Here is a 22,783-nt window from a genome sequence, read left to right as displayed (position 1 = left end):
TATTTGTAGGCAAAAAATAAAATAAAATAAAATCTAAAATATTAATTCATTGTGGCCTTCCAAAGGGCCACAGTATATAAAGACAGACAGTATATTTCTAGTATTAAAATTTCATAAGAAGTCAGAGGATAAAAGTATCTTAAAAGACTCCTTAGTAGATGATATTTTAAAAAAAATAAAGTTGAGAAACACTGCACTGGGTTAAGGGAAGGATACTTTCCCCTGATTAAAATCCTTAATATATACAGGGCAGAGTTTGAAGAAGCAGCAGGAATGCTAAGATCTCACCCCAAAGACTCAACTCCAGTCTCTAAGTAAAAGGTATTTTGAGGGAAGTTTGAAGCCTGTGTTGAACTGAAGGTAATCATAGCAACAATAAAACCAAATTTCAGTTCAACACCTGACCAGTTTGACTCAGTCTTCACACATACTTCCTGAGAAGAGGCAAGCTCATTCCGACATATAAATATTATTAACTTCAGTGTCTTTTGTTCTAAAGGATGTCCAACATTCAATCAATTAAGAGACTAACAAACAAACAAGCAATCAACAGAATCAGATTCAGAGATGACCTGGATGTTGAAACTATCAGACAGAGAATTTAAATAGATATGATTAACACATGAAAATTCTGAAAGAGATGGGAATACCAGAACACCTAACCTGCCTCTTGAGAAGCCTGTATGCAGGTCAGGAAGCAACAGTTAGAACTGGACATGGAACGACAGACTGGTTCCAAATAGGAAAAGGTGTACGTCAAGGCTGTATATTGTCACTCTGCTTATTTAACTTCTATGCAGAGTACATCATGAGAAACGCTGGGCTGGAAGAAGCACAAGCTGGAATCAGGATTGCTGGGAGAAATATCAATAACCTCAGATATGCAGATGACACCACCCTTATGGCAGAAAGTGAAGAGGAGCTAAAAAGCCTCTTGATGAAAGTGAAAGAGGAGAGTGAAAAAGTTGGCCTAAAGCTCAACATTCAGAAAATGAAGATCATGGCATCTGGTCCCATCACTTCATGGGAAATAGATGGGGAAACAGTGGAAACAGTGTCAGACTCTATTTTTGGGGGCTCCAAATCACCGTAGATGGTGACTGCAGCCATGAAATTAAAAGATGCTTACTCCTTGGAAGAAAAGTTATGACCAACCTAGATAGCATATTCAAAAGCAGAGACATTACTTTGCAAACAAAGGTCCGTCTAGTTAAGGCTATGGTTTTTCCTGTGGTCATGTATGGATGTGAGAGTCGGACTGTGAAGAAGGCTGAGCACTGAAGAATTGATGCTTTTGAACTGTGGTATTGGAGAAGACTCTTGAGATTCCCTTGGACTGCAAGGAGATCCAACTAGTCCATTCTGAAGGAGATCAGCCCTGGGATTTCTCTGGAGGGAATGATGCTAAAGCTGAAACTCCAGTACTTTGGCCACCTCATGCGAAGAGTTGACTCATTGGAAAAGACTCTGATGGTGGGAGGGATTGGGGGCAGGAGGAGAAAGGGACGACCGGGGATGAGATGGCTGGATGGCATCACGGACTCGATGGACGTGAGTCTGAGCGAACTCCAGGAGATGGTGATGGACAGGGAGGCCTGGCGTGCTGCGATTCATGGGGTTGCAAAGAGTCGGACACGACTGAGCAATTGAACTGAACTGAACTGAACTGAACACATGAAAGGATATAGCAGGGTGGGAGAGGGGTGGAATGTGAACAATTTGTATTCATAAATGGGAACTTTTAGCCAAGAGATAGAAATATAAGAAAGAATCAGATGTGGCTAAGATGGCAAAGTAGAAAGACCCTGAACTTTCCTCCCACAAGCACACCAAAATTATAACTAACTACAGAGCAACTTCTATGAGAATGAACTGAAGACCAGTAGAAATGATTTACCACAACTAAAGATATAAAGAAGGAGCACAATGAAGAAGATAGGAAAAGAAGAGATGTCGTTTAGGATACAGTCAGGCCCCTCAAGCCTGGGTCAGTGACACACAAATAGGAGGAAAACCACAATCTTAGAGGTCTTCTCCAAGGATCTGAGAGTTCAAGACCCACACTGGGGTCCCCAGCCTAGGAATCTAGCACCAGGGAGATAAGCCCCAAAAGTGTTTGGCTTTGAAATCCAGCAGGGCTTAAGTTCAAGAGACCCAGAGAAATATAGGTAGCAGACTTGACTCATAAAGTGTACACACAAAATTTCACACCTTGAGTCCCAGCACAGAGGCAGTAATTCAAAAAGAGCCTGGGTCAGAACAACTTGGTGATTTTGGAGAACCTCCCAGAGAAGCAGGAGTCAATTGGGACTCACTTTGAGGATGGAGATAATGGCAGCACCCATTTTGGGAAACTCATTCTATGGCAATAAATTCAGTACTGACAAGTGCAATTCTGAAATTCTCCGTCTAGCCTATCAGTACCAGAAGCTTACCTACCCACCAGCAAGCTGGAACAATCCCCACAACCACTGAGTCATGCACCTAGTTTTAGCCAGTAATATAATTATAGTCATATAGTTTTATAGTTGGAGAAGGCAATGGCACCCCACTCCAATACTCTTGCCTGGAAAATCCCATGGACGGAGGAGCCTGGTAGGCTACAGTCCATGGGGTTGCTAAGAGTCAGACACAACTGAGCGACTTCACTTTCACTTTTCACTTTCATGCATTGGAGAAGGAAATGGCAACCCACTCCAGTGTTCTTGCCTGGAGAATCCCAGGGACAGTGGAGCCTGATGGGCTGCCATCCATTGGGTCGCACAGAGTTGGACACGACTGAAGCAACTTAGCAGCAGCAGTTTTATAGTTATAAAGTTTCATATATACAGTTATACATGAACCTCATGGTAATCACAAACCAAAAATCTACAATAGATACACTCATAAAACAAAAAAGGAATCCAAACATAACACTAAAGATAGTCATCAAATCACAAGAGAAGAGAGTAAAAGAAGAAACGAGCAAAAAAAGAAAAACAAACAACAACCAAAAAAAGAAGAAACTAGAAAAACAACTCCAGGAAAAGCATTTGATAAAATTCAACATCCATTTATGATGAAGTATCAGCAAAGTAATTATAGAAGTAACAAACCTCAACATCATAAAGGACAAACCTATAGCAAACACTACACTCAATGATGAAAAACTGAAAGCATTTCTAAGACAAGGATACACACATTCACACTTTTATTCAACAAAGTACTGAAAATCCTAGCCACAGCAACAGACAAGAAAATGAAATCAAAGAAGTAAAAATTAGAAAGGAAGATATAAAACTGCCACTGTTTGCAGGTAACAAGATACTACATATAGAAAGTAGAAACAGTGACAGACTTTATTTTCTTGGGTCCCAGAATCACTGCCGATGGTGACTGCAGCCACAAAATTAAAAGACGCTTGCTCCTTGGAAGAAAAGATATGACCAAGTTAGACAGAATATTAAAAAGCAGAGACATTACTTTGCCAACAAAGGTCCATATAGTCAAAGCTATGATTTTTTCAGTAGTCATGTATGGATGTGAGAATTTGACATAAAGAAGGCCAAACACCAAAGAACTGATACTTTTGAGCTGTGGTGTTGGAAAAAACTCTTGAAAGTCCGTTGGACTGCAAGGAGATCAAACCAGTCAATCCTAAAGGAAATCAATCCTAATATTCATTAGAAGGACTGCTGATAAAGCTGAAGCTCCAATACTTTGGCCACCTGATGCAAAGAGCTGACTCACTTGAAAAGACCCTGATGTTGGGAAAGATCATCAGGCAAGAAGTAAAGGGGACGACAGAGGACAAAATGGTTGGATGGCATCACTGACTCAATGGACATGCATTTGAGCCAACTCCAGGAGATGGTGAAGGACAGGGAAGCCTGGCATGCTGCAGTCCATGGGGTCTCAAAGAGTCAGACCCAACTGAGCAACTGAACAACAAGAAAGATACCACCAAAAATTATAAGAATTAATAAATGAATTCAGTAAAGTTGTAGCATCCAAAATTAATATGCAGAAATCTGTTGCATTCCTGAAAACTAATTACAAACTATCAGAAAGAGAAATCAAGAAAATAATCTTATTTACAATTCCATCAAAAGGATTAAAATACCTACAAATAGGTTTAACCAACAAGGTAACAGTTTTAGACTCTGAAAACTATAAGACATTGACAAAAGAATTTGAAGACAACACAAACAAACGGAAATTTATAATGTTCTCATGGATTAGAGGAATTAATATTGTTAAAATGGCCATACTACTTAAGACAATCTACAGATTCAATTCAACCTCTATCAAAAGGCCAAGGGTAGTCTTCACAGAACTAGAATAATTCTAAAATTTGTATGGAAACACAGAACACCCCATGTAGCCAAAGTAATCTTGAGAAAGAAGAACAAAGCTGGATGTATCAAGCTCTCTAATTTCAAACTATACCATAGAGCTATAGTAACCCAATAATATGACAATAGTATAAAAACAGATGCATAGATCAACAGAAGAAAAGAGAGAGCCCTGAAATAACCTCATGCTTACAGGGCCAATTATCTGTAACAAGAAGGAAGTAATATACAATGGGGAGAAGATATCATTTTCAACAAATGGTATTTGGAAAACTGAACAGCTACATGCAAAAGAATGAAACTGGACTACTTTCTTACATAATACACAAAATGGACTAGAGATATAAATGTAAGACCTGAAATAATAAAACTGTTAGGAGAGAACAAACAGTATACTTTCTGACATCAATGTAAGCAATATTTTTTTGGATCTGCCTCCTCAGGAAAGGGAAACAGAAGCAAAAAGTAAGAAATGGGATTACATCAAATTAAAAAGCATTTTCATAGTGAAGGAAATTATTAAAATGAAAAGACAACATACTAAATGGAAGAAGATATTTGCAAATATATATATGATGAGAGGTCAATATCCAAAATATATAAACAGCTCATACAAATCAACAACAAAAAACAAACTTGATTAAAATGGACAGAGAGAATTCCCTGGCAGTCCAGTGGTTAGAATTTGGTGCTTTCACTGACGTGGCCCAGGTTTAATCCCTGGTCAGAAAACTTTAAGATCTACAAGCCATGCGGCACAGCAAAAAAAAAAAAAAAAAAGAAAACACGGAGGACCTGAATAGACATTTTTCCAAAAGAGCTATATAGAAGGTCAACAAACATATGAAAAGAAGTTTATCATCACTAATCATCGGGGAAATGCAAGTCAAAACCACAATGAGATGTCACGTCACACTTGTCAGAATGACTATCATCAAAAAGATGACAAATAACAGTTGTTGGCAAAGATGAGAAGAATAGGAAACCCTCACGCACTGCTGGTGGTATTATAAATTGGTGCAGCCATTATGGAAAACAGCATGGTTCAAAAATTTCACTTATGGTTATTTACCCAGAGAAAACAAAAGTACAAATTCAAAAAGGTATATGAAACCATTGTTCACAGTAGCATTATTCACAATAACTGAGATATGAAAGAACCTAAGTATCCACTGACAGATGAATAAAGAAGATGTAATATGTGTACATATACATATACTCACAATAGAATGTTACTCATCCATAAAAAAAAAGGTTACATATATGCTAATAGGAACAGATCTAGAGGGTATCAGACTAAGTAAAATAAGTCAGACAGAGAAAAGACAAATACCATAAAATCTCCACGTATCTACATATGTGGAATCTAAAAAATAAAACAAACACAACAGAATGAAAACTCACAAACTGTTAGTTGCCAAAGAAGAGGCATTGGATGGGTGGGCAAAATAGGTGAAAAGGGTTGAGAGGTACAAACCTCCAGTTAAAAAATAAACAAGCTCAGGGACGTAATATATAGCATAATAAGTATGGTCAATAATATTGTAATAACCTTATATGAAGACATGATGGTTACTAGATTTCTCACAGTGATCATTTTACAGTGTATGAAAATGTCACTTAGAAAGCATCACTACGAACAAAGCTAGTGGAGGTGATGGAATTCCAGTTGAGCTGTTTCAAATCCTGAAAGATGATGCTGTGAAAGTGCTGCACTCAATATGCCAGCAAATTTGGAAACTCAGCAGGGGCCACAGGACTGGAAAAGGTCAGTTTTCATTCCAATCCCAAAGAAAGGCAATGCCTAAGAATGCTCAAACTTCCGCACAATTGCACTCATTTCACATGCTAGTAAAGTAATGCTCAAAATTCTCCAAGCCAGGCTTCAGCAATACATGAACCACGAACTCCCTGATGTTCAAGCTGGTTTTAGAAAAGGCAGAGGAACCAGAGATCAAATTGCCAACATCCGCTGGATCATGGAAAAAGGAAGAGAGTTCCAGAAAAACATCTATTTCTGCTTTATTGACTATGCCAAAGCCTTTGACTGTGTGGATCACAATAAACCGTGGAAAATTCTGAAAGAGATGGGAATACCAGACTACCTGACATGCCTCTTGAGAAATCTGTATGCAGGTCAGGAAGCAACAGTTAGAACTGGACATGGAACAACAGACTGGTTCCGAATAGGAAAAGGAGTACATTAAGGCTGTATATTGTCACCCTGCTTATTTAACTTATATGCAGAGTACATCATGAGAAACGCTGGGTTGGAAGAAACACAAGCTGGAATCGAGATTGCCAGGAGAAATATCAATAACCTCAGATATGCAGATGACACCACCCTTATGGCAGAAAGTGAAGAGGAGCTAAAAGCCTCCTGATGAAAGTGAAAGAGGAGAGTGAAAAAGTTGGCTTAAAGCTCAACATTCAGAAAACGAAGATCATGGCATCTGGTCCCATCACTTCATGGGAAATAGATGGGGAAACAGTGGAAACTGTGTCAGAATTTATTTTGGGGGGCTCCAAAATCCCTGCAGATGGTGACTGCAGCCATGAAATTAAAAGATGCTTACTCCTTGGAAGAAAAGTTATGACCAATCTAGATAGTATATTCAAAAGCAGAGACATTACTTTGCCGACTAAGGTCCGTCTAGTCAAGGCTATGATTTTACCTGTGGTCATGTATGGATGTGAGAGTTGGACTGTGAAGAAGGCTGAGTGCCGAAGAATTGATGCTTTTGAACTGTGGTGTTGGAGAAGACTCTTGAGAGTCCCTTGGACTGCAAGGAGATCCAACCAGTCCATTCTGAAGGAGATCAGCCCTGGGATTTCTTTGGAAGGAATGATGATAAAGCTGAAGCTCCAGTACTTTGGCCACCTCATGCGAAGAGTTGACTCATTGGAAAAGACTCTGATGCTGGGAGAGATTGGGGGCAGGAGGAGAAGGGGACGACAGAGGATGAGATGGCTGGATGGCATCACGGACTCAATGGATGTGAGTCTGAGTGAACTCCGGGAGATGGTGATGGACAGGGAGGCCTGGAGTGCTGCGATTCATGGGGTGGCAAAGAGTCGGACACAACTGAGCGACTGAACTGAACTGAACTGAACTGAACTGAAAATGTCAGATCACTATGTAGTATACCTGTTACTAACATAATATTGTATATCAGTTTTATTTCAACTTAAAAAAAATGAAAGCTTTGTGCTTAGTTGCTCAGTCATGTCTGACTCTTTGCAACCCTGTGGACTGTAGCCCGCCAGGCTCCTCTGTCCATGGGGATTCTCCAGGCAAAAACAGGAGTAGGTTGCCGTTAACCTCTCCAGAGGATCTTCCCAACCCAGGGATCGAACCTGGGTCACCTGCATTGCAGGCAGATTCTTTACCACTGAGCCACCAGGGAAGCCCTTAGAGTCAAATAAAAGTGCTAGAAATAAAAACAATGGTAACAAAAAATAATCTCCTCAAAAGACGTGTCAGTAGACTCAATACTGCTGAGGGGAAAAATTTCCTAACTTGAAGTTAAGTTAATAGAAATTACCAAAATTGAAGCAGAGCAGAGGCAAGAGAATAGCAACAAAAAGAAAAGATCATCTTAAATCTACAGGAGACTATCTAAAAGAATTTGTTGTTGTTGTTTTAGTCTCTCAGTCATGACTGACTCTTTGAGTCCCCAGACTATAGCTCACCAGGTTCCTCTGTCCATGGGATTTCCCAGGCAAGAAAACTGGTGTGGGTTTCCATCTCCTCCTCCAGGGGATCTTCCTGACCCAGGGATCAAACCTGCATCTCTTGTGTCTCCTGCATGGCAGGCAGATTCTTTACCACTGGTGCCACCTGTGAAAATACCTGTACCCAAATGTTCACACCAGCAGTGTTTAAGTGTCGATTAACAGATGGATGGACAAAGAAGTTGTGGTATAAAAGGTGCAATGGAATATTGCTGGCCAATTAAAAAAATGAGATTCTGCCACTTGAAACAACGTGGATGGACCTAGAAGGCATCATGCTTAGTGAAATAAGTTAGACAGAGAAAGACAAATACTATATGTTATCACTAATATTTGGAATGTAAGAAACCAAACAAAGGAATATAACAAAACAGAAACAGACTTATATAGACAGAACAAATTGCAGTTAACAGTGGGAAGAAGAAACAGTGGGAACAAAATAGGGGTAGGGGATTAACAGGTACAAACTACTACGTATAAAATAAATAAGCTACAAGGAAACAGTGTACAGCACAGGAAATCAAGGCAATAATTTTTAGTAAGTTTAGATGGAATATAATTGCATCAAAATATTGAAATACTATGTTGTACACTTGATACATAATATGTTGTGAATCAACTAATGGCTCAGTCAGTAAGAATCTGCCTGTAATCCAGATGATCTGAGTTTGATCCCTGGGTTGGGAAGATCACTGGAGAAGGAAATGGCAATCCACTCCAGTATGCTTGCCTGGAAAATCCCAGGGACAGAGGAGCCTAATGGGCTACAGTCCATGGGGTCACAAGTGTTGGGCACAACTTATTGACTAAACCACCACCACACTAGATACATAATATACTGTAAATCAACTATACTTCAATTTCTAAAACTGTGGTATATCCATATAGTGAAATCCATATAGTCACTAAGTTGTGTCTGACTCTTGTGATCCCATGGACTGTAGCCTGCCAGGCTTTTCTGTCCATGGGATTCTCCAGGAAACAATACTGGAGTGGGTAGCCGTTTCCTTCTCCAGAGGATCTTCCCAACCAAGGAATCAAACCCACGTCTCCTGCACTGCAGGCAGATTCTTTACCAGCTGAGCTATGAGGGAAGACCTTATAGTGGAAGACTGCCCTGCAATAAAAAAGATCTACTGAGTTATGCAATAACATGACTGAATCTCAAAGGCTTTAGACTAAGTGAAAGAAACTAGTCTCAAAACATTATATGCTGTATGCTTCCATTCATATGACATTCTCAAAAACTAAAAGTTACAGTGACCGTGAACAGATCAGCGGTTTTCCAGACATCTGAAGTGGAAAGAAGATGTGACTACGAGGGGATAGCCCAAAAACATTTTTTGGAGTGATGGATCTGTTCTGTATCATGAAAATATTGGTGGTTACAGGAATGAATACATGTGCTAGAATTCATAAAACTGTGTACTAAGACTATATTCATAAAATGGTTACATAATTAAAAATAAAAGGGAAAATAAACCAAAGAGATATGAGGATGGAAGACCTTTACTTATCTTCATTGTGTTTGCTTTGGTTTTTTGTTTTAATTCAGGAGTTTTAAAAACTTCCTTTAAAAATATTAGCCTTGCTCTTCCGCCACCATTTTATTTATTTTTTTTTAGCTTTTTATTTTTTTAATTTTAAAATCTTTATTTCTTACATGTGTTCCCAAACATGAACCCCCCTCCCACCTCCCTCCCCATAACATCTCTCTGGGTCATCCCCATGCACCAGCCCCAAGCATGCTGTATCCTGCCTCAGACATAGACTGGCGATTCAATTCTTACATGATAGTATACATGTTAGAATGCCATTCTCCCAAATCATCCCACCCTCTCCCTCTCCCTCTGAGTCCAAAAGTCCGTTATAGACAGCTGTGTCTTTTTTCCTGTCTTGCATACAGGGTCGTCATTGCTATCTTTATAAATTCCATATATATGTGTTAGTATACTGTATTGGTGTTTTTCTTTCTGGCTTACTTCACTCTGTATAATCGGCTCCAGTTTCATCCATCTCATCAGAACTGATTCAAATGAATTCTTTTTAACGGCTGAGTAATACTCCATTGTGTATATGTACCACAGCTTTCTCATCCATTCATCTGCTGATGAACATCTAGGTTGTTTCCATGTCCTGGCTATTATAAACAGTGCTGTGATGAACATTGGGGTACATGTGTCTCTTTCAATTCTGGTTTCCTCGGTGTGTATGCCCAGCAGTGGGATTGCTGGGTCATAAGGTAGTTCTATTTGCAATTTTTTAAGGAATCTCCACACTGTTCTCCATAGTGGCTGTACTAGTTTGCATTCCCACCAACAGTGTAGGAGGGTTCCCTTTCTCCACACCCTCTCCAGCATTTATTGCTTGCAGATTTTTGGATCGCAGCCATTCTGACTGGTGTGAAGTGGTACCTCATTGTGGTTTTGATTTGCATTTCTCTAATAATGAGTGATGTTGAGCATCTTTTCATGTGTTTGTTAGCCATCCGTATGTCTTCTTTGGAGAAATGTCTATTTAGTTCTTTGGCCCATTTTTTGATTGGGTCGTTTATTTTTCTGGAATTGAGCTGCATAAGTTGCTTGTATATTTTTGAGATTAGTTGTTTGTCAGTTGCTTCATTTGCTATCATTTTCTCCCATTCAGAAGGCTGTCTTTTCACCTTGCTTATATTATCCTTTGTTGTGCAGAAGCTTTTAATTTTAATTAGATCCCATTTGTTTATTTTTGCTTTTATTTCCAGAATGCTGGGAGGTGGATCATAGAGGATCCTGCTGTGATTTATGTCGGAGAGTGTTTTGCCTATGTTCTCCTCTAGGAGTTTTATAGTTTCTGGTCTTACATTTAGATCTTTAATCCATTTTGAGTTTATTTTTGTGTGCAGTGTTAGAAAGTGATCTAGTTTCATTCTTTTACAGGTGGTTGACCAGTTTTCCCAGCACCACTTGTTAAAGAGATTGTCTTTACTGCATTGTATATTCTTGCCTCCTTTGTCAAAGATAAGGTGTCCATATGTGTGTGGATTTATCTCTGGGCTTTCTATTTTGTTCCATTGATCTATATGTCTGTCTTTGTGCCAATACCATACTGTTTTGATGACTGTGGCTTTGTAGTAGAGCCTGAAGTCAGGCAAGTTGATTCCTCCAGTTCCATTCTTCTTTCTCAAGATTGCTTTGGCTATTCGAGGTTTTTTGTATTTCCATACAAATCTTGAAATTATTTGTTCTAGTTCTGTGAAAAATATGGCTGGTAGCTTGATAGGGATTGCATTGAATTTGTAAATTGCTTTGGGTAGTATACTCATTTTCACTATATTGATTCTTCCGATCCATGAACATGGTATATTTCTCCATCTATTAGTGTCCTCTTTGATTTCTTTCACCAGTGTTTTATAGTTTTCTATATATAGGTCTTTAGTTTCTTTAGGTAGATATATTCCTAAGTATTTTATTCTTTTCGTTGCAATGGTGAATGGAATTGTTTCCTCAATTTCTTTTTCTACTTTCTCATTATTCGTGTATAGGAATGCAAGGGATTTCTGTGTGTTGATTTTACATCCTGCAACTTTACTATATTCATTGATGAGCTCTAGTAATTTTCTGGTGGAGTCTGTAGGGTTTTCCATGTAGAGGATCTGCAAACAGTGAGAGTTTTACTTCTTCTTTTCCAATTTGGATTCCTTTTATTTCTTTTTCTGCTCTGATTGCTGTGGCCAAAACTTCCAGAACTATGTTGAATAGTAGCGGTGAAAGTGGACACCCTTGTCTTGTTCCTGACTTTAGGGGAAATGCTTTCAATTTTTCACCATTGAGGATAATGTTTGCTGTGGGTTTGTCATAGATAGGTTTTATTATGTTGAGGTCTGTTCCTTCTATTCCTGCTTTCTGGAGAGTTTTTATCATAAATGGATGTTGAATTTTGTCAAAGGCCTTCTCTGCACTATTGAGATAATCATATGGTTTTTATTTTTCAATTTGTTAATGTGGTGAATTACATTGATTGATTTGCAGATATTGAAGAATCCTTGCATCCCTGGGATAAAGCCCACTTGGTCATGGTGTATGATCTTTTTAATGTGTTGTTGGATTCTGATTGCTAGAATTTTGTTGAGGATTTTTGCATCTACGTTCATCAGTGATATTGGCCTGTAGTTTTCTTTTTTTGTGACATCTTTGTCAGGTTTTGGTATTAGGGTGATGGTGGCCTCATAGAATGAGTTTGGAAGTTTACCTTCCTCTGCAATTTTCTGGAAGAGTTTGAGTAGGATAAGTGTTAGCTCTTCTTGAAATTTTTGGTAGAATTCAGCTGTGAAGTAGTCTGGACCTGGGCTTTTGTTTGCTGGAAGATTTCTGATTACAGTTTCAATTTCCGTGCTTGTGATGGGTCTGTTAAGATTTTCTATTTCTTCCTGGTTCAGTTTTGGAAAATTGTACTTTTCTAAGAATTTGTCCATTTCTTCCACGTTGTCCATTTTATTGGCATACAACTGCTGATAGTAGTCTCTTATGATCCTTTGTATTTCTGTGTTGTCTGTCGTGATCTCTCCATTTGCATTTCTAATTTTATTGATTTGATTTTTCTCTCTTTGCTTCTTGATGAGTCTGGCTAATGGTTTGTCAATTTTATTTATCCTTTCAAAGAACCAGCTTTTGGCTTTGTTGATTTTTGCTATGGTCTCTTTGGTTTCTTTTGCATTTATTTCTGCCCTAATTTTTAAGATTTCTTTCCTTCTACTAACTCTGGGGTTCTCCAATTCTTCCTTTTCTAGTTGCTTTAGTTGTAGAGTTAGGTTATTTATTTGACTTTTTTCTTGTTTCTTGAGGTATGCCTGTATTGCTATGAACTTTCCTCTTAGCACTGCTTTTATAGTGTCCCACAGGTTTTGGGTTGTTGTGTTTTCATTTTCATTAGTTTCTATGCATATTTTGATTTCTTTTTTTATTTCTTCTGTGATTTGTTGGTTATTCAGAAGTGTGTTGTTCAACCTCCATATGTTGGAACTTTTAATAGTTTTTCTCCTGTAATTGAGATCTAATCTTAATGCATTATGGTCAGAAAAGATGCTTGGAATGATTTCAATTTTTTTGAATTCATCAAGTTTAGATTTATGGCCCAGGATGTGATCTATCCTGGAGAAGGTTCGATGAGCATTTGAATAAAAGGTGAAATTCATTGTTTTGGGGTGAAATGTCCTATAGATATCAATTAGGTCTAACTGATCTAATGTATCATTTAAAGTTTGCGTTTCTTTGTTAATTTTCTGTTTAGTTGATCTGTCCATAGGTGTGAGTGGGGTATTAAAGTCTCCCACTATTATTGTGTTATTGTTGATTTCCCCTTTCATACTTGTTAGCATTTGTCTTACATATTGCGGTGCTCCTATATTGGGTGCATATATATTTATAATTGTTATATCTTCTTCTTGGATTGATCCTTTGATCATTATGTAGTGGCCTTCTTTGTCTCTTTTCGCAGCCTTTGTTTTAAAGTCTATTTTATCGGATATGAGTATTGCCACTCCTGCTTTCTTTTGGTCTCTATTTGCATGGTATATCTTTTTCCAGCCCTTCACTTTCAGTCTGTATGTGTCCCTTGTTTTGAGGTGGGTCTCTTGTAAGCAGCATATAGAGGGTCTTGTTTTTGTATCCATTCGGCCAGTCTTTGCCTTTTGGTTGGGACATTCAACCCATTTACGTTTAAGGTAATTATTGATAAGTATGATCCCATTACCATTTACTTTATTGTTTTGGGTTCGGGTTTATACACCCTTTTCGTGTTTCCTGTCTAGGGAATATCCTTTAGAATTTGTTGGAGAGCTGGTTTGGTGGTGCTGAATTCTCTCAGCTTTTGCTTGTCTATAAAGCTTTTGATTTCTCCTTCGTATTTGAATGAGATCCTTGCTACAGTAATCTGGGCTGTAGGTTATTGTCTTTCATCACTTTAAGTATGTCTTGCCATTCCCTCCTGGCCTGAAGAGTTTCTATTGAAAGATCAGCTGTTATCCTTATGGGAATCCCCTTGTGTGTTATTTGTTGTTTTTCCCTTGCTGCTTTTAATAGTTGTTCTTTGTGTTTGATCTTTGTTAATTTGATTAATATGTGTCTTGGGGTGTTTCGCCTTGGGTTTATCCTATTTGGAACTCTCTGTGTTTCTTGGACTTGGGTGATTATTTCCTTCCCCATTTTAGGGAAGTTTTCAACTATTATCTCCTCAAGGATTTTCTCATGATCTTTCTTTCTGTCTTCTTCTTCTGGGACTCCTATAATTCGAATGTTGGAGCATTTCATATTGTCCTGGAGGTCTCTGAGATTGTCCTCATTTCTTTTAATTCGTTTTTCTTGTTTCCTCTCTGCTTCATTTATTTCTACCATTCTATCTTCTATTTCACTAATCCTATCTTCTGCCTCCATTATTCTACTATTTGTTGCCTCCAGAGTGTTTCTGATCTCATTTATTGCGTTATTCATTACATTTTGACTCTTTTTTATTTCTCCTAGGTCCATGTTAAACCTTTCTTGCATCTTCTCAATCCTTGTCTCTAGGCTATTTATCTGTGATTCCATTTTGATTTCAAGATTTTGGATCATTTTCACTATCAATTTTCAGAATTCCTTCTCAGGTAGATTCCCTACTTCTTCCTCTTTTGTTTGGTTTGGTGGGCAACTCTCCTGTTCCTTTACCTGCTGAGTATTCCTCTGTCTCTTCATCTTGGTTATATTGCTGCGTTTGGGGTGGCCTTTTTATATTCTGGTTTTTAATAATTCTTGTTATTTTTTTTCTTTCTTCCTTTTTCCTTCTGCTTCTTTTCTTTAATATTGTATTTTTGAAAATCCAACCTCTACTCTAGATTTTTAATCTTTGCTCTTAGGTTTTTGTTGTCAATTTTGTACATTTAAAAACCCAAACTTCACTACCAAAGTTCACCTGAGAGCGAGATTACTGGCTTGACCACTCTCTCCTCCTTTGGACTCTCCTTTTTCTCCACCAGGTGGCCTCTGTCTCTTTTCTCCCCCATCTCTTCTCTATCCAACTCTGTGAATCGCTGTGTGTTCCAGACGGTGGAGAACACCTAAGGAAGTGGTTACTGGCAGGATTTGTCTCTCTCCTTCTCATTCCTCTCTCTTATCCTCCTGGTCACCTCTGTCTACTTCCTCCCTCTTCTCTTTCCCATATAACTCCGTAAATACCTCTGAGCGGTCCAGACTATAGAGCGCACATAAGGAAGTGACTACTGGCTAGCTTGCTCTCTCCTCTTTTGATCTCACCACATCTCATTCCAGTTACCTCTAACTACCCCCTCCATCTTCTCTTCTCCTTGTAACTCACTGAACCTCTCTGAGTGTCCCTCAATGTGGAGAAACTTTTCATCTTTAACCTAGATGTTTTATCATCGGTGCTGTATAGATGGAGAAGTCTAGAGGCTACTGTAAAAATAAAACTGAAAACCAGAAGCAGGAGGCTGAAATCCAAAGCCTGAAAACATTAGAGAACTCTTGAATTCAGGGAACATTAAGCAATAGGAGCTCATCAAATGCCTTCATACCTACACCGAAACCAAGCTCCACCCAAGGGCCAACAAGTTCCAAAACAAGACATACCACTCAAATTCTCCAGCAACACAGGAACACTCCCCTGAGCTTCAAGATACAGGCAGCTCAAAATTATTCCAAAACCTTTGATGTCTCATAACCCATTACTGGTCACTCCACTGCACTCCAGAGAGAAGAAACCCAGCTCCACCTACCAGAACTCCAACACAAGCCTCCCTAACCAGGAAATCTTGACAAGCCACTGATAGAACCCCACCCACAGTGAGGAAGCTCCATAATAAAAAGAACTCTGCCGCCATTTTAAATCCAGCTCCATACAACGCTCCGCCGCCGCTGCTGCAGCGACTTGGTCTGCGCGCCAGCACCTTCCGGCCGACCCTTCCGCCGCTATGGAAGACATGAACGAGTACAGCAACATAGAGGAATTCACAGAGGGATCCAAGATCAACGCGAGCAAGAACCAGCAGGATGACGGTAAAATGTTTATTGGAGGCTTGAGCTGGGATACAAGCAAGAAAGATCTAACTGAATATTTGTCTCGATTTGGGGAAGTTGTGGACTGCACAATTAAAACAGATTCTGTTACTGGAAGATCACAAGGATTTGGATTTGTGCTTTTCAAGGATGCTGCTAGTGTTGATAAGGTTTTGGAACTGAAAGAACACAAACTGGATGGCAAATTGATAGACCCTAAAAGGGCCAAAGCTTTAAAAGGGAAGGAACCCCCCAAAAAGGTTTTCGTGGGTGGATTGAGCCCAGATACTTCGGAGGAACAAATTAAAGAATATTTTGGAGCCTTTGGAGAGATTGAAAATATTGAACTTCCAATGGATACAAAAACAAATGAAAGAAGAGGATTTTGCTTTATTACATATACAGATGAGGAGCCAGTAAAGAAATTGTTAGAAAGCAGATACCATCAAATTGGTTCTGGGAAGTGTGAAATCAAAGTTGCACAACCTAAAGAGGTATATAGACAGCAACAGCAACAACAAAAGGGAGGAAGAGGTACTGCAGCTGGTGGGCGAGGTGGTACTAGGGGTTGAGGCCAAGGTCAGGGCCAAAACTGGAACCAAGGATTTAATAACTATTATGATCAAGGATATGGAAATTACAATAGTGCCTATGGTGGTGATCAAAACTATAGTGGCTATGGCGGCTATGATTATACTGGGTATAACTATGGGAACTATGGATATGGACAGGGATATGCAGACTACAGTGGCCAACAGAGTTCTTACAGCAAGGCATCCCGAGGGGGTGGCAATCACCAAAACAATTACCAGCCGTATTAAAGGGGACACTGCAGAAAACAGGAAGAGATTGCTAAAGTAACCATCTTGCAGGAGGACATTGAAGATTGGTCTTCTGTTGATCTAAGATGATTATTTTGTAAAAGACTTTCTAGTGTACAAGACACAATTTGTGTCCAACTGCATATAGCCGCCAATTAGTAAGAATGAAACTAGATCACTTTCTAACACTGCACACAAAAATAAACTCAAAATGGATTAAAGATCTAAATGTAAGACCAGAAACTATAAAACTCCTAGAGGAGAATATAGGCAAAACACTCTCCGACATAAATCACAGCAGGATCCTCTATGATCCATCTCCCAGAATACTGGAAATAAAAGCAAAAATAAACAAATGGGATCTAATTAAAATTAAAAGCTTCTGCACAACAAAGAAAAATATAAGCAAAGTGAAAAGACAGCCTTCTGAATGGGAGAAAACAATAGCAAATGAAGCAACTGACAAACAACTAATCTCAAAAATATACAAGCAACTTATGCAGCTCAATTCCAGAAAAATAAACAACCCAATCAAAAAATGGGCCAAAGAACTAAATAGACATTTCTCCAAAGAAGACATACGGATGGCTAACAAACACATGAAAAGCAACATCACTCATTATTAGAGAAATGCAAATCAAAACCACAATGAGGTACCACTTCACACCAGTCAGAATGGCTGCGATCCAAAAATCTGCAAGCAATAAATGCTGGAGAGGGTGTGGAGAAAAGGGAACCCTCCTACACTGTTGGTGCGAATGCAAACTAGTACAGCCACTATGGAGAACAGTGTGGAGATTCCTTAAAAAATTGCAAATAGAACTACCTTATGACCCAGCAATCCCACTGCTGGGCATACACACCGAGGAAACCAGAATTGAAAGAGACACATGTACCCCAATGTTCATCGCAGCACTGTTTATAATAGCCAGGACATGGAAACAACCTAGACGTCCATCAGCAGATGAATGGATAAGAAAGCGGTGGTACATATACACAATAGAGTATTACTCAGCTGTTAAAAAGAATTCATTTGAATCAGTTCTGATGAGATGGATGAAACTGGAGCCGATTATACAGAGTGAAGTAAGCCAGAAAGAAAAACACCAATACAGTATACTAACAAATATATATGGAATTTAGAAAGATGGCAATGACGACCCTGTATGCAAGACAGGAAAAAAGACACAGCTGTCTATAACGGACTTTTGGACTCAGAGGGAGAGGGAGAGGGTGGGATGATTCGGGAGAATGGCATTGTAACATGTATACTATCATGTAAGAATCGAATCGCCAGTCTATGTCCGACGCAGGATACAGCATGCTTGGGGTTGGTGCACGGTGATGACCCAGAGAGATGTTATGGGGAGGGGAGGTGGGAGGGGGGTTCATGTTTGGGAACGCATGTACACCCATGGTGGATTCATGTCAATGTATGGCAAAACCAATACAGTATTGTAAATTAAAATAAAGTAAAATAAAATAAATAAATAAAAAATATTAGCCTTGAGTTGAAGAGAGGGTGAGATGTATGGAGAGAATACCATGAAAACTTACATCACCATATGTAAAATAGATAGCCAATGGGAATTTGCTATAAGTCTCAGGGAACTCAAATAGAGGCTCTGTATCAACCTAGAGGGGTGGGAGGAGGAGGGAGATGGAGGGAGGTTCAAGAGGGAGGGGACATATGTATACCTATGGCTGATTCATGTTGAGGTTTGACAGAAAACAACAAAATTCTGTGATGCAATTATCCTTCAAATAAATAAGTAAGTCCAAATAAATAAATAAGTTAAAAAAATATTAGCCTTAGAGCAATGGTTATTAACATGTGGCCTCTAGACCAGCACCATCAACATTACCTGGACTTAAATTCTCAGGCCCCATGCCAGACCTGCTGAATAAGAAACTCTTAGAGACCCAAAACAGAAATAGGTTTAGTAAGTTTTCCAGGTGATTCTGATGCACATTAAAGTTTAAGAACAACTGTCTATAGAGAGATTTCTCTCAAGCTTGATACTACTAACATTGTGGTCTAGATGATTCTTTCTTTTAGGGGGACAAGGAGGATTGTCTTGTCTGGCTTCTACCCACTAGATAGCAGTAGCAACCCCCCACCACCCATCATGATAATCAAAGATGTCTCCAGATATTGCTAAATGGCTCTGAGGGAGAAACATTGCCATGGTCAAGAATCATTGCCCTAGAGTAAAACCCTGTTTACAAAAGTTACCATTTTTCCTTCTAAGTTTTAATGCACATCCATTTTTTTCATTGGCTTCCCATTTCCACATATCTTCTCTTCTGGGCACAAAAGTTCATAAGTCATTAATTATTTTATATCACAGTAAATTTAAGTTTCATAAGCTAGAAATAAGCTCTGTTAGAAGTGGATGTGAATTAAACAAAAGCTATAATTCAGAGTTAATCTCCTGGTTATTTGCAGTAAGTGCTCTGTCAGTAAAAATTTAGTTAGGTCCATAATGGACGGGACTGACTTTAAAAAGCCTATAAATACAAATTCTGAGGTTTTGCTTTCCTAAACATTCAGGGGAAAGGCATAGTATATAAATACTCACTATCTCAAAATATTGCTGATTACTCCCTCTTTGCAGAATAAAATTACCTACCCAGATAAATTCAAGTATATATTACAAAGCCAATTCTACTTAAAAGTTCAATTCCAACCTTCTGGGGACAAACTTGCAATCATCTCTTAATCCTGCGCTCTCATTCAGCCCACATTCTGCCATTTTATTGACACATGGATTGTGAGACACTTTGTGAGTTCAATTCAGTTCAGTCGCTCAGTCATGTCCAAATCTTTGCAACCCCGTGGACTGCAGCACGCCAGGCTTCCCTGTCCATCACCAACTCCCAAAGGTTGTTCAAACTCATATCCATCAAGTCAGTGATGCCATCCAACCATCTCGTCCTCTGTCATCCCCTTCTCCTCCTGCCCTCAATCTTTTCCAGCATCAGGGTCTTTTCCAGTGAGTCAGTTCTTTGCATCAGGTGGCCAAAGTATTGCACCTACAGTTTCAGCATCAGTCCTTCCAGTGAATATTCTGGACTGATTTCCTTTAGGATTGACTGGTTTGATCTCCTTGCAGTCCAAGGGACTCTCAAGAGTCTTCTCCAACACCACAGTTCAAAAGCATCAATCCTTCAGTGCTCAGCTTTCTTTATGGTCCATCTCTCACATCTGTATATGACTACAGGAAAAACCATAGCTTTGACTAGATGGACTTTGTCAGCAAGGTAATGTCTCTGCTTTTAAATATGCTGTGTAGGTTGGTCACAGATTTTCTTTTCCAAGGAGCAAGCGTCTTTTAATTTCACGGCTGCAGTCACCATCTGCAGTGATTTTGGAGTCCAAGAAAATAAAATCTCTCACTGTTTCCATTGTTTTCCCATCTATTGGCCATGAAGTAATAGGACCAGATGCTATGATTTCAGTTTTTTGAACGTTGAATTTTAAGCCACCTTTTTTACTCTCCTCTTTCACTTTCATCAAGAGGCTCTTTAGCGCCTCTTCGCTCCCTGCCATAAGAGTGGTGTCATCTGCATATCTGAGTTTACTGATATTTCTCCTGGAAATCTTGATTCCTGCTTGTGCTTCATCCAGCCTGGCATTTTGCATGAGGTATTCTGAAAATAAGTTAAATAAGCAGGGTGACAGTATATAGCTTTGACATACTCCTTTCCCAATTTGGAACCAATCCACTGTTCCATGTTCAGTTCTAACTGTTGCTTCTTGACCTGCGTATAGATTTCTCAGAAGGCAGGTAAGGTGGTCTGGTGTTCCCAATTCTTGAAGAATTTTCACAGTTTGTTGTGATCCACACAGTCAAATGGTTTAGTGTAGTCAATGAAGCAGAAGTAGATGTTTTTCTGGGATTCGCTTGCTTTTTCTTTGATCCAACAGATGTTGGCAATTTGATCTCTGGTTCCTCTGCCTTTTCTAAATCCAGCTTGAACACCTGGAAGTTCTCGGTTCACGTACTATTGAAGCCTAGCTTGGAGAATTTTGAGCATCACTTTGCTTGCATGTGAAAATGAAAGTGAAAGTTGACTCTTTGCAACCCCATGAACTATGCAGTTCATGGCATTCTCCAGACCAGAATACTGGAGTGGGTAGCCTTTCCCTTCTCCAGGGGATCTTCCCAACCCAGGGGTCAAACCCAGGTCTACCACACTGCAGGCGGATTCTTTATCAGCTGAGCCACAAGGGAAGCCCAAGAATACCAGTGTGGGTAGCCTATCCCTTCTCCAGGGGATCTTCCTGACACAGGAATCGAATCAGGGTCTCCTGCATTGCAGGCAGATTCTTTACCAACTGAGCCATCAGGGAGATGACTGCAATTGTGCAGTCATTTGAACATTCTTTGGCATTGCCTTTCTTTGGGATTGGAATGAAAACTGACCTTTTCCAGGAAGAAGAGAAGTGGGCAAAACATATAAAGAGTAGAAAACAATGAAGTAGGAGGAAAACTTGGAAAATTTGGTGCAGAGGAAGCAAAAAAAAAATATTTTAGCAAAGCATGTCAAGTGCTGCTGGGGCTTTAAATGAAATAGAGAATTCTTTAAATGAAAATAGAGAATTCTTTATTCAATATGACAAAGTATTGTTTGGTGATTTGAGACTGTAATAATAGTTTCGAGAGACTGACAGGAATGAAAGAACAATTGTGCAATTCTAACAAAATGTGCTATGAAAAAGATCAGTGATAAAGGGAAGTAGTTGAGAAGAATAAGCATTCAAGGGTTTGTTTGTTTGTTTGTTTGGTCTTGTGGGCTTATGCTTCTGACAAAAGATAAGAGTTCATAATTTAAAATAAAGAAATCTTTGCAGGAAAAGTTTTTGAACGGCAAGAGATCTACAGCCTAAGTGGAAATGAGAGTAGAATTCTTTCCGTGTTTTCTTACTCAAAATGACAACTTGATAAGCACTTGACAACTGATCATACCTTCTTCATGAGAAACACCCCTCTCTTAGCTTCCATGCCTCTACCCTTCTTGATTTGCATTTTCCCTCTCAGCTACGCCTTTTCAGTATCCTTTTTGCCCAACCTCCAAGAACTGGATTTCAACCTGAACTCGTTAAACTTCACCTACACTCATTGAGTGTTCTCAGTGTCTTCTCTCTTTGAGTTCCATGCCCTTAGATACATCCTATATGCTTCTAGCTCTCAAATATACCTCCTTAGCTCTGAATTTTCCCCTAAATTTCGGACTCCTGTAGGCAACTGCCCACTCTACTTAGATGTCTAATGTCTAATAGGTCTCTCTAACTTACATTGTCTGACTCCTTTTTTTGTTGTTGTTGTTTTTTACACTATCCAACTTTTGAGTCCCTCATGCCTCCTACTCCCAATAAATGTATTCCTTCCCATCACAGGAAAGAGCGTCACTATTCACCCAGGCCAAGAACCTGAGAGCTGCCCTTGACCTCTTTATCTCCTATATCCAATCAATCAGTTCAACATCTCCTATACAGTATATGTTCAAGCCATCAGTGCCTGTCCACTGCCAGGATCTCATCTAAATCACCACCATCTCTTGCCTGAGCCTCCATAATAATCTCCTATCTAGCCTCCTTTCTTTCCCTGCCCATCTTGAAAATTATTCTCCACAGAGTATTCACTTAAAACATAAAGCATATCAGATCACTCACCTCTTAAAATATTCTTAGCTTCCCACTGCTCTTAGAATAAAATTCAAATTTCACATCTTGGCCCACAAGGTAGTATACCCTGATGCCTCTCTTCCCCTCCAAAATTACCTGATTCCTCTTCTCCCTTCCTCTCTCATTTTACTTCAGCTACATTAGTCTGCTTTATGCTCTTCAAATATTCAAATCATT

The 22,783-nt window shown here is 39.2% G+C and overlaps 1 protein-coding gene across 1 annotated transcript in view; it reads left to right on the top strand.

The window, feature by feature from the left end:
* Window positions 1–17,026, top strand: part of LOC101118703 (heterogeneous nuclear ribonucleoprotein D-like) — a 92,749-nt gene extending 75,723 nt beyond the window's left edge. Inside the window, 1 exon segment of the mRNA XM_012181307.4 lies at window positions 15,905–17,026. Coding sequence (XP_012036697.3) covers window positions 15,905–16,914 — 1,010 coding nt within the window. The 3' untranslated portion in view covers window positions 16,915–17,026.
* The last annotated feature ends 5,757 nt before the right edge of the window (window positions 17,027–22,783 follow it).

Source organism: Ovis aries, chromosome 7 (genome assembly GCF_016772045.2).
Source record: "Ovis aries strain OAR_USU_Benz2616 breed Rambouillet chromosome 7, ARS-UI_Ramb_v3.0, whole genome shotgun sequence".
Classification (NCBI taxonomy): domain Eukaryota; kingdom Metazoa; phylum Chordata; class Mammalia; order Artiodactyla; family Bovidae; genus Ovis; species Ovis aries.
Note: the sequence above shows the minus strand (reverse complement) of the source record. Positions and strands in the feature narration are given on the sequence as shown.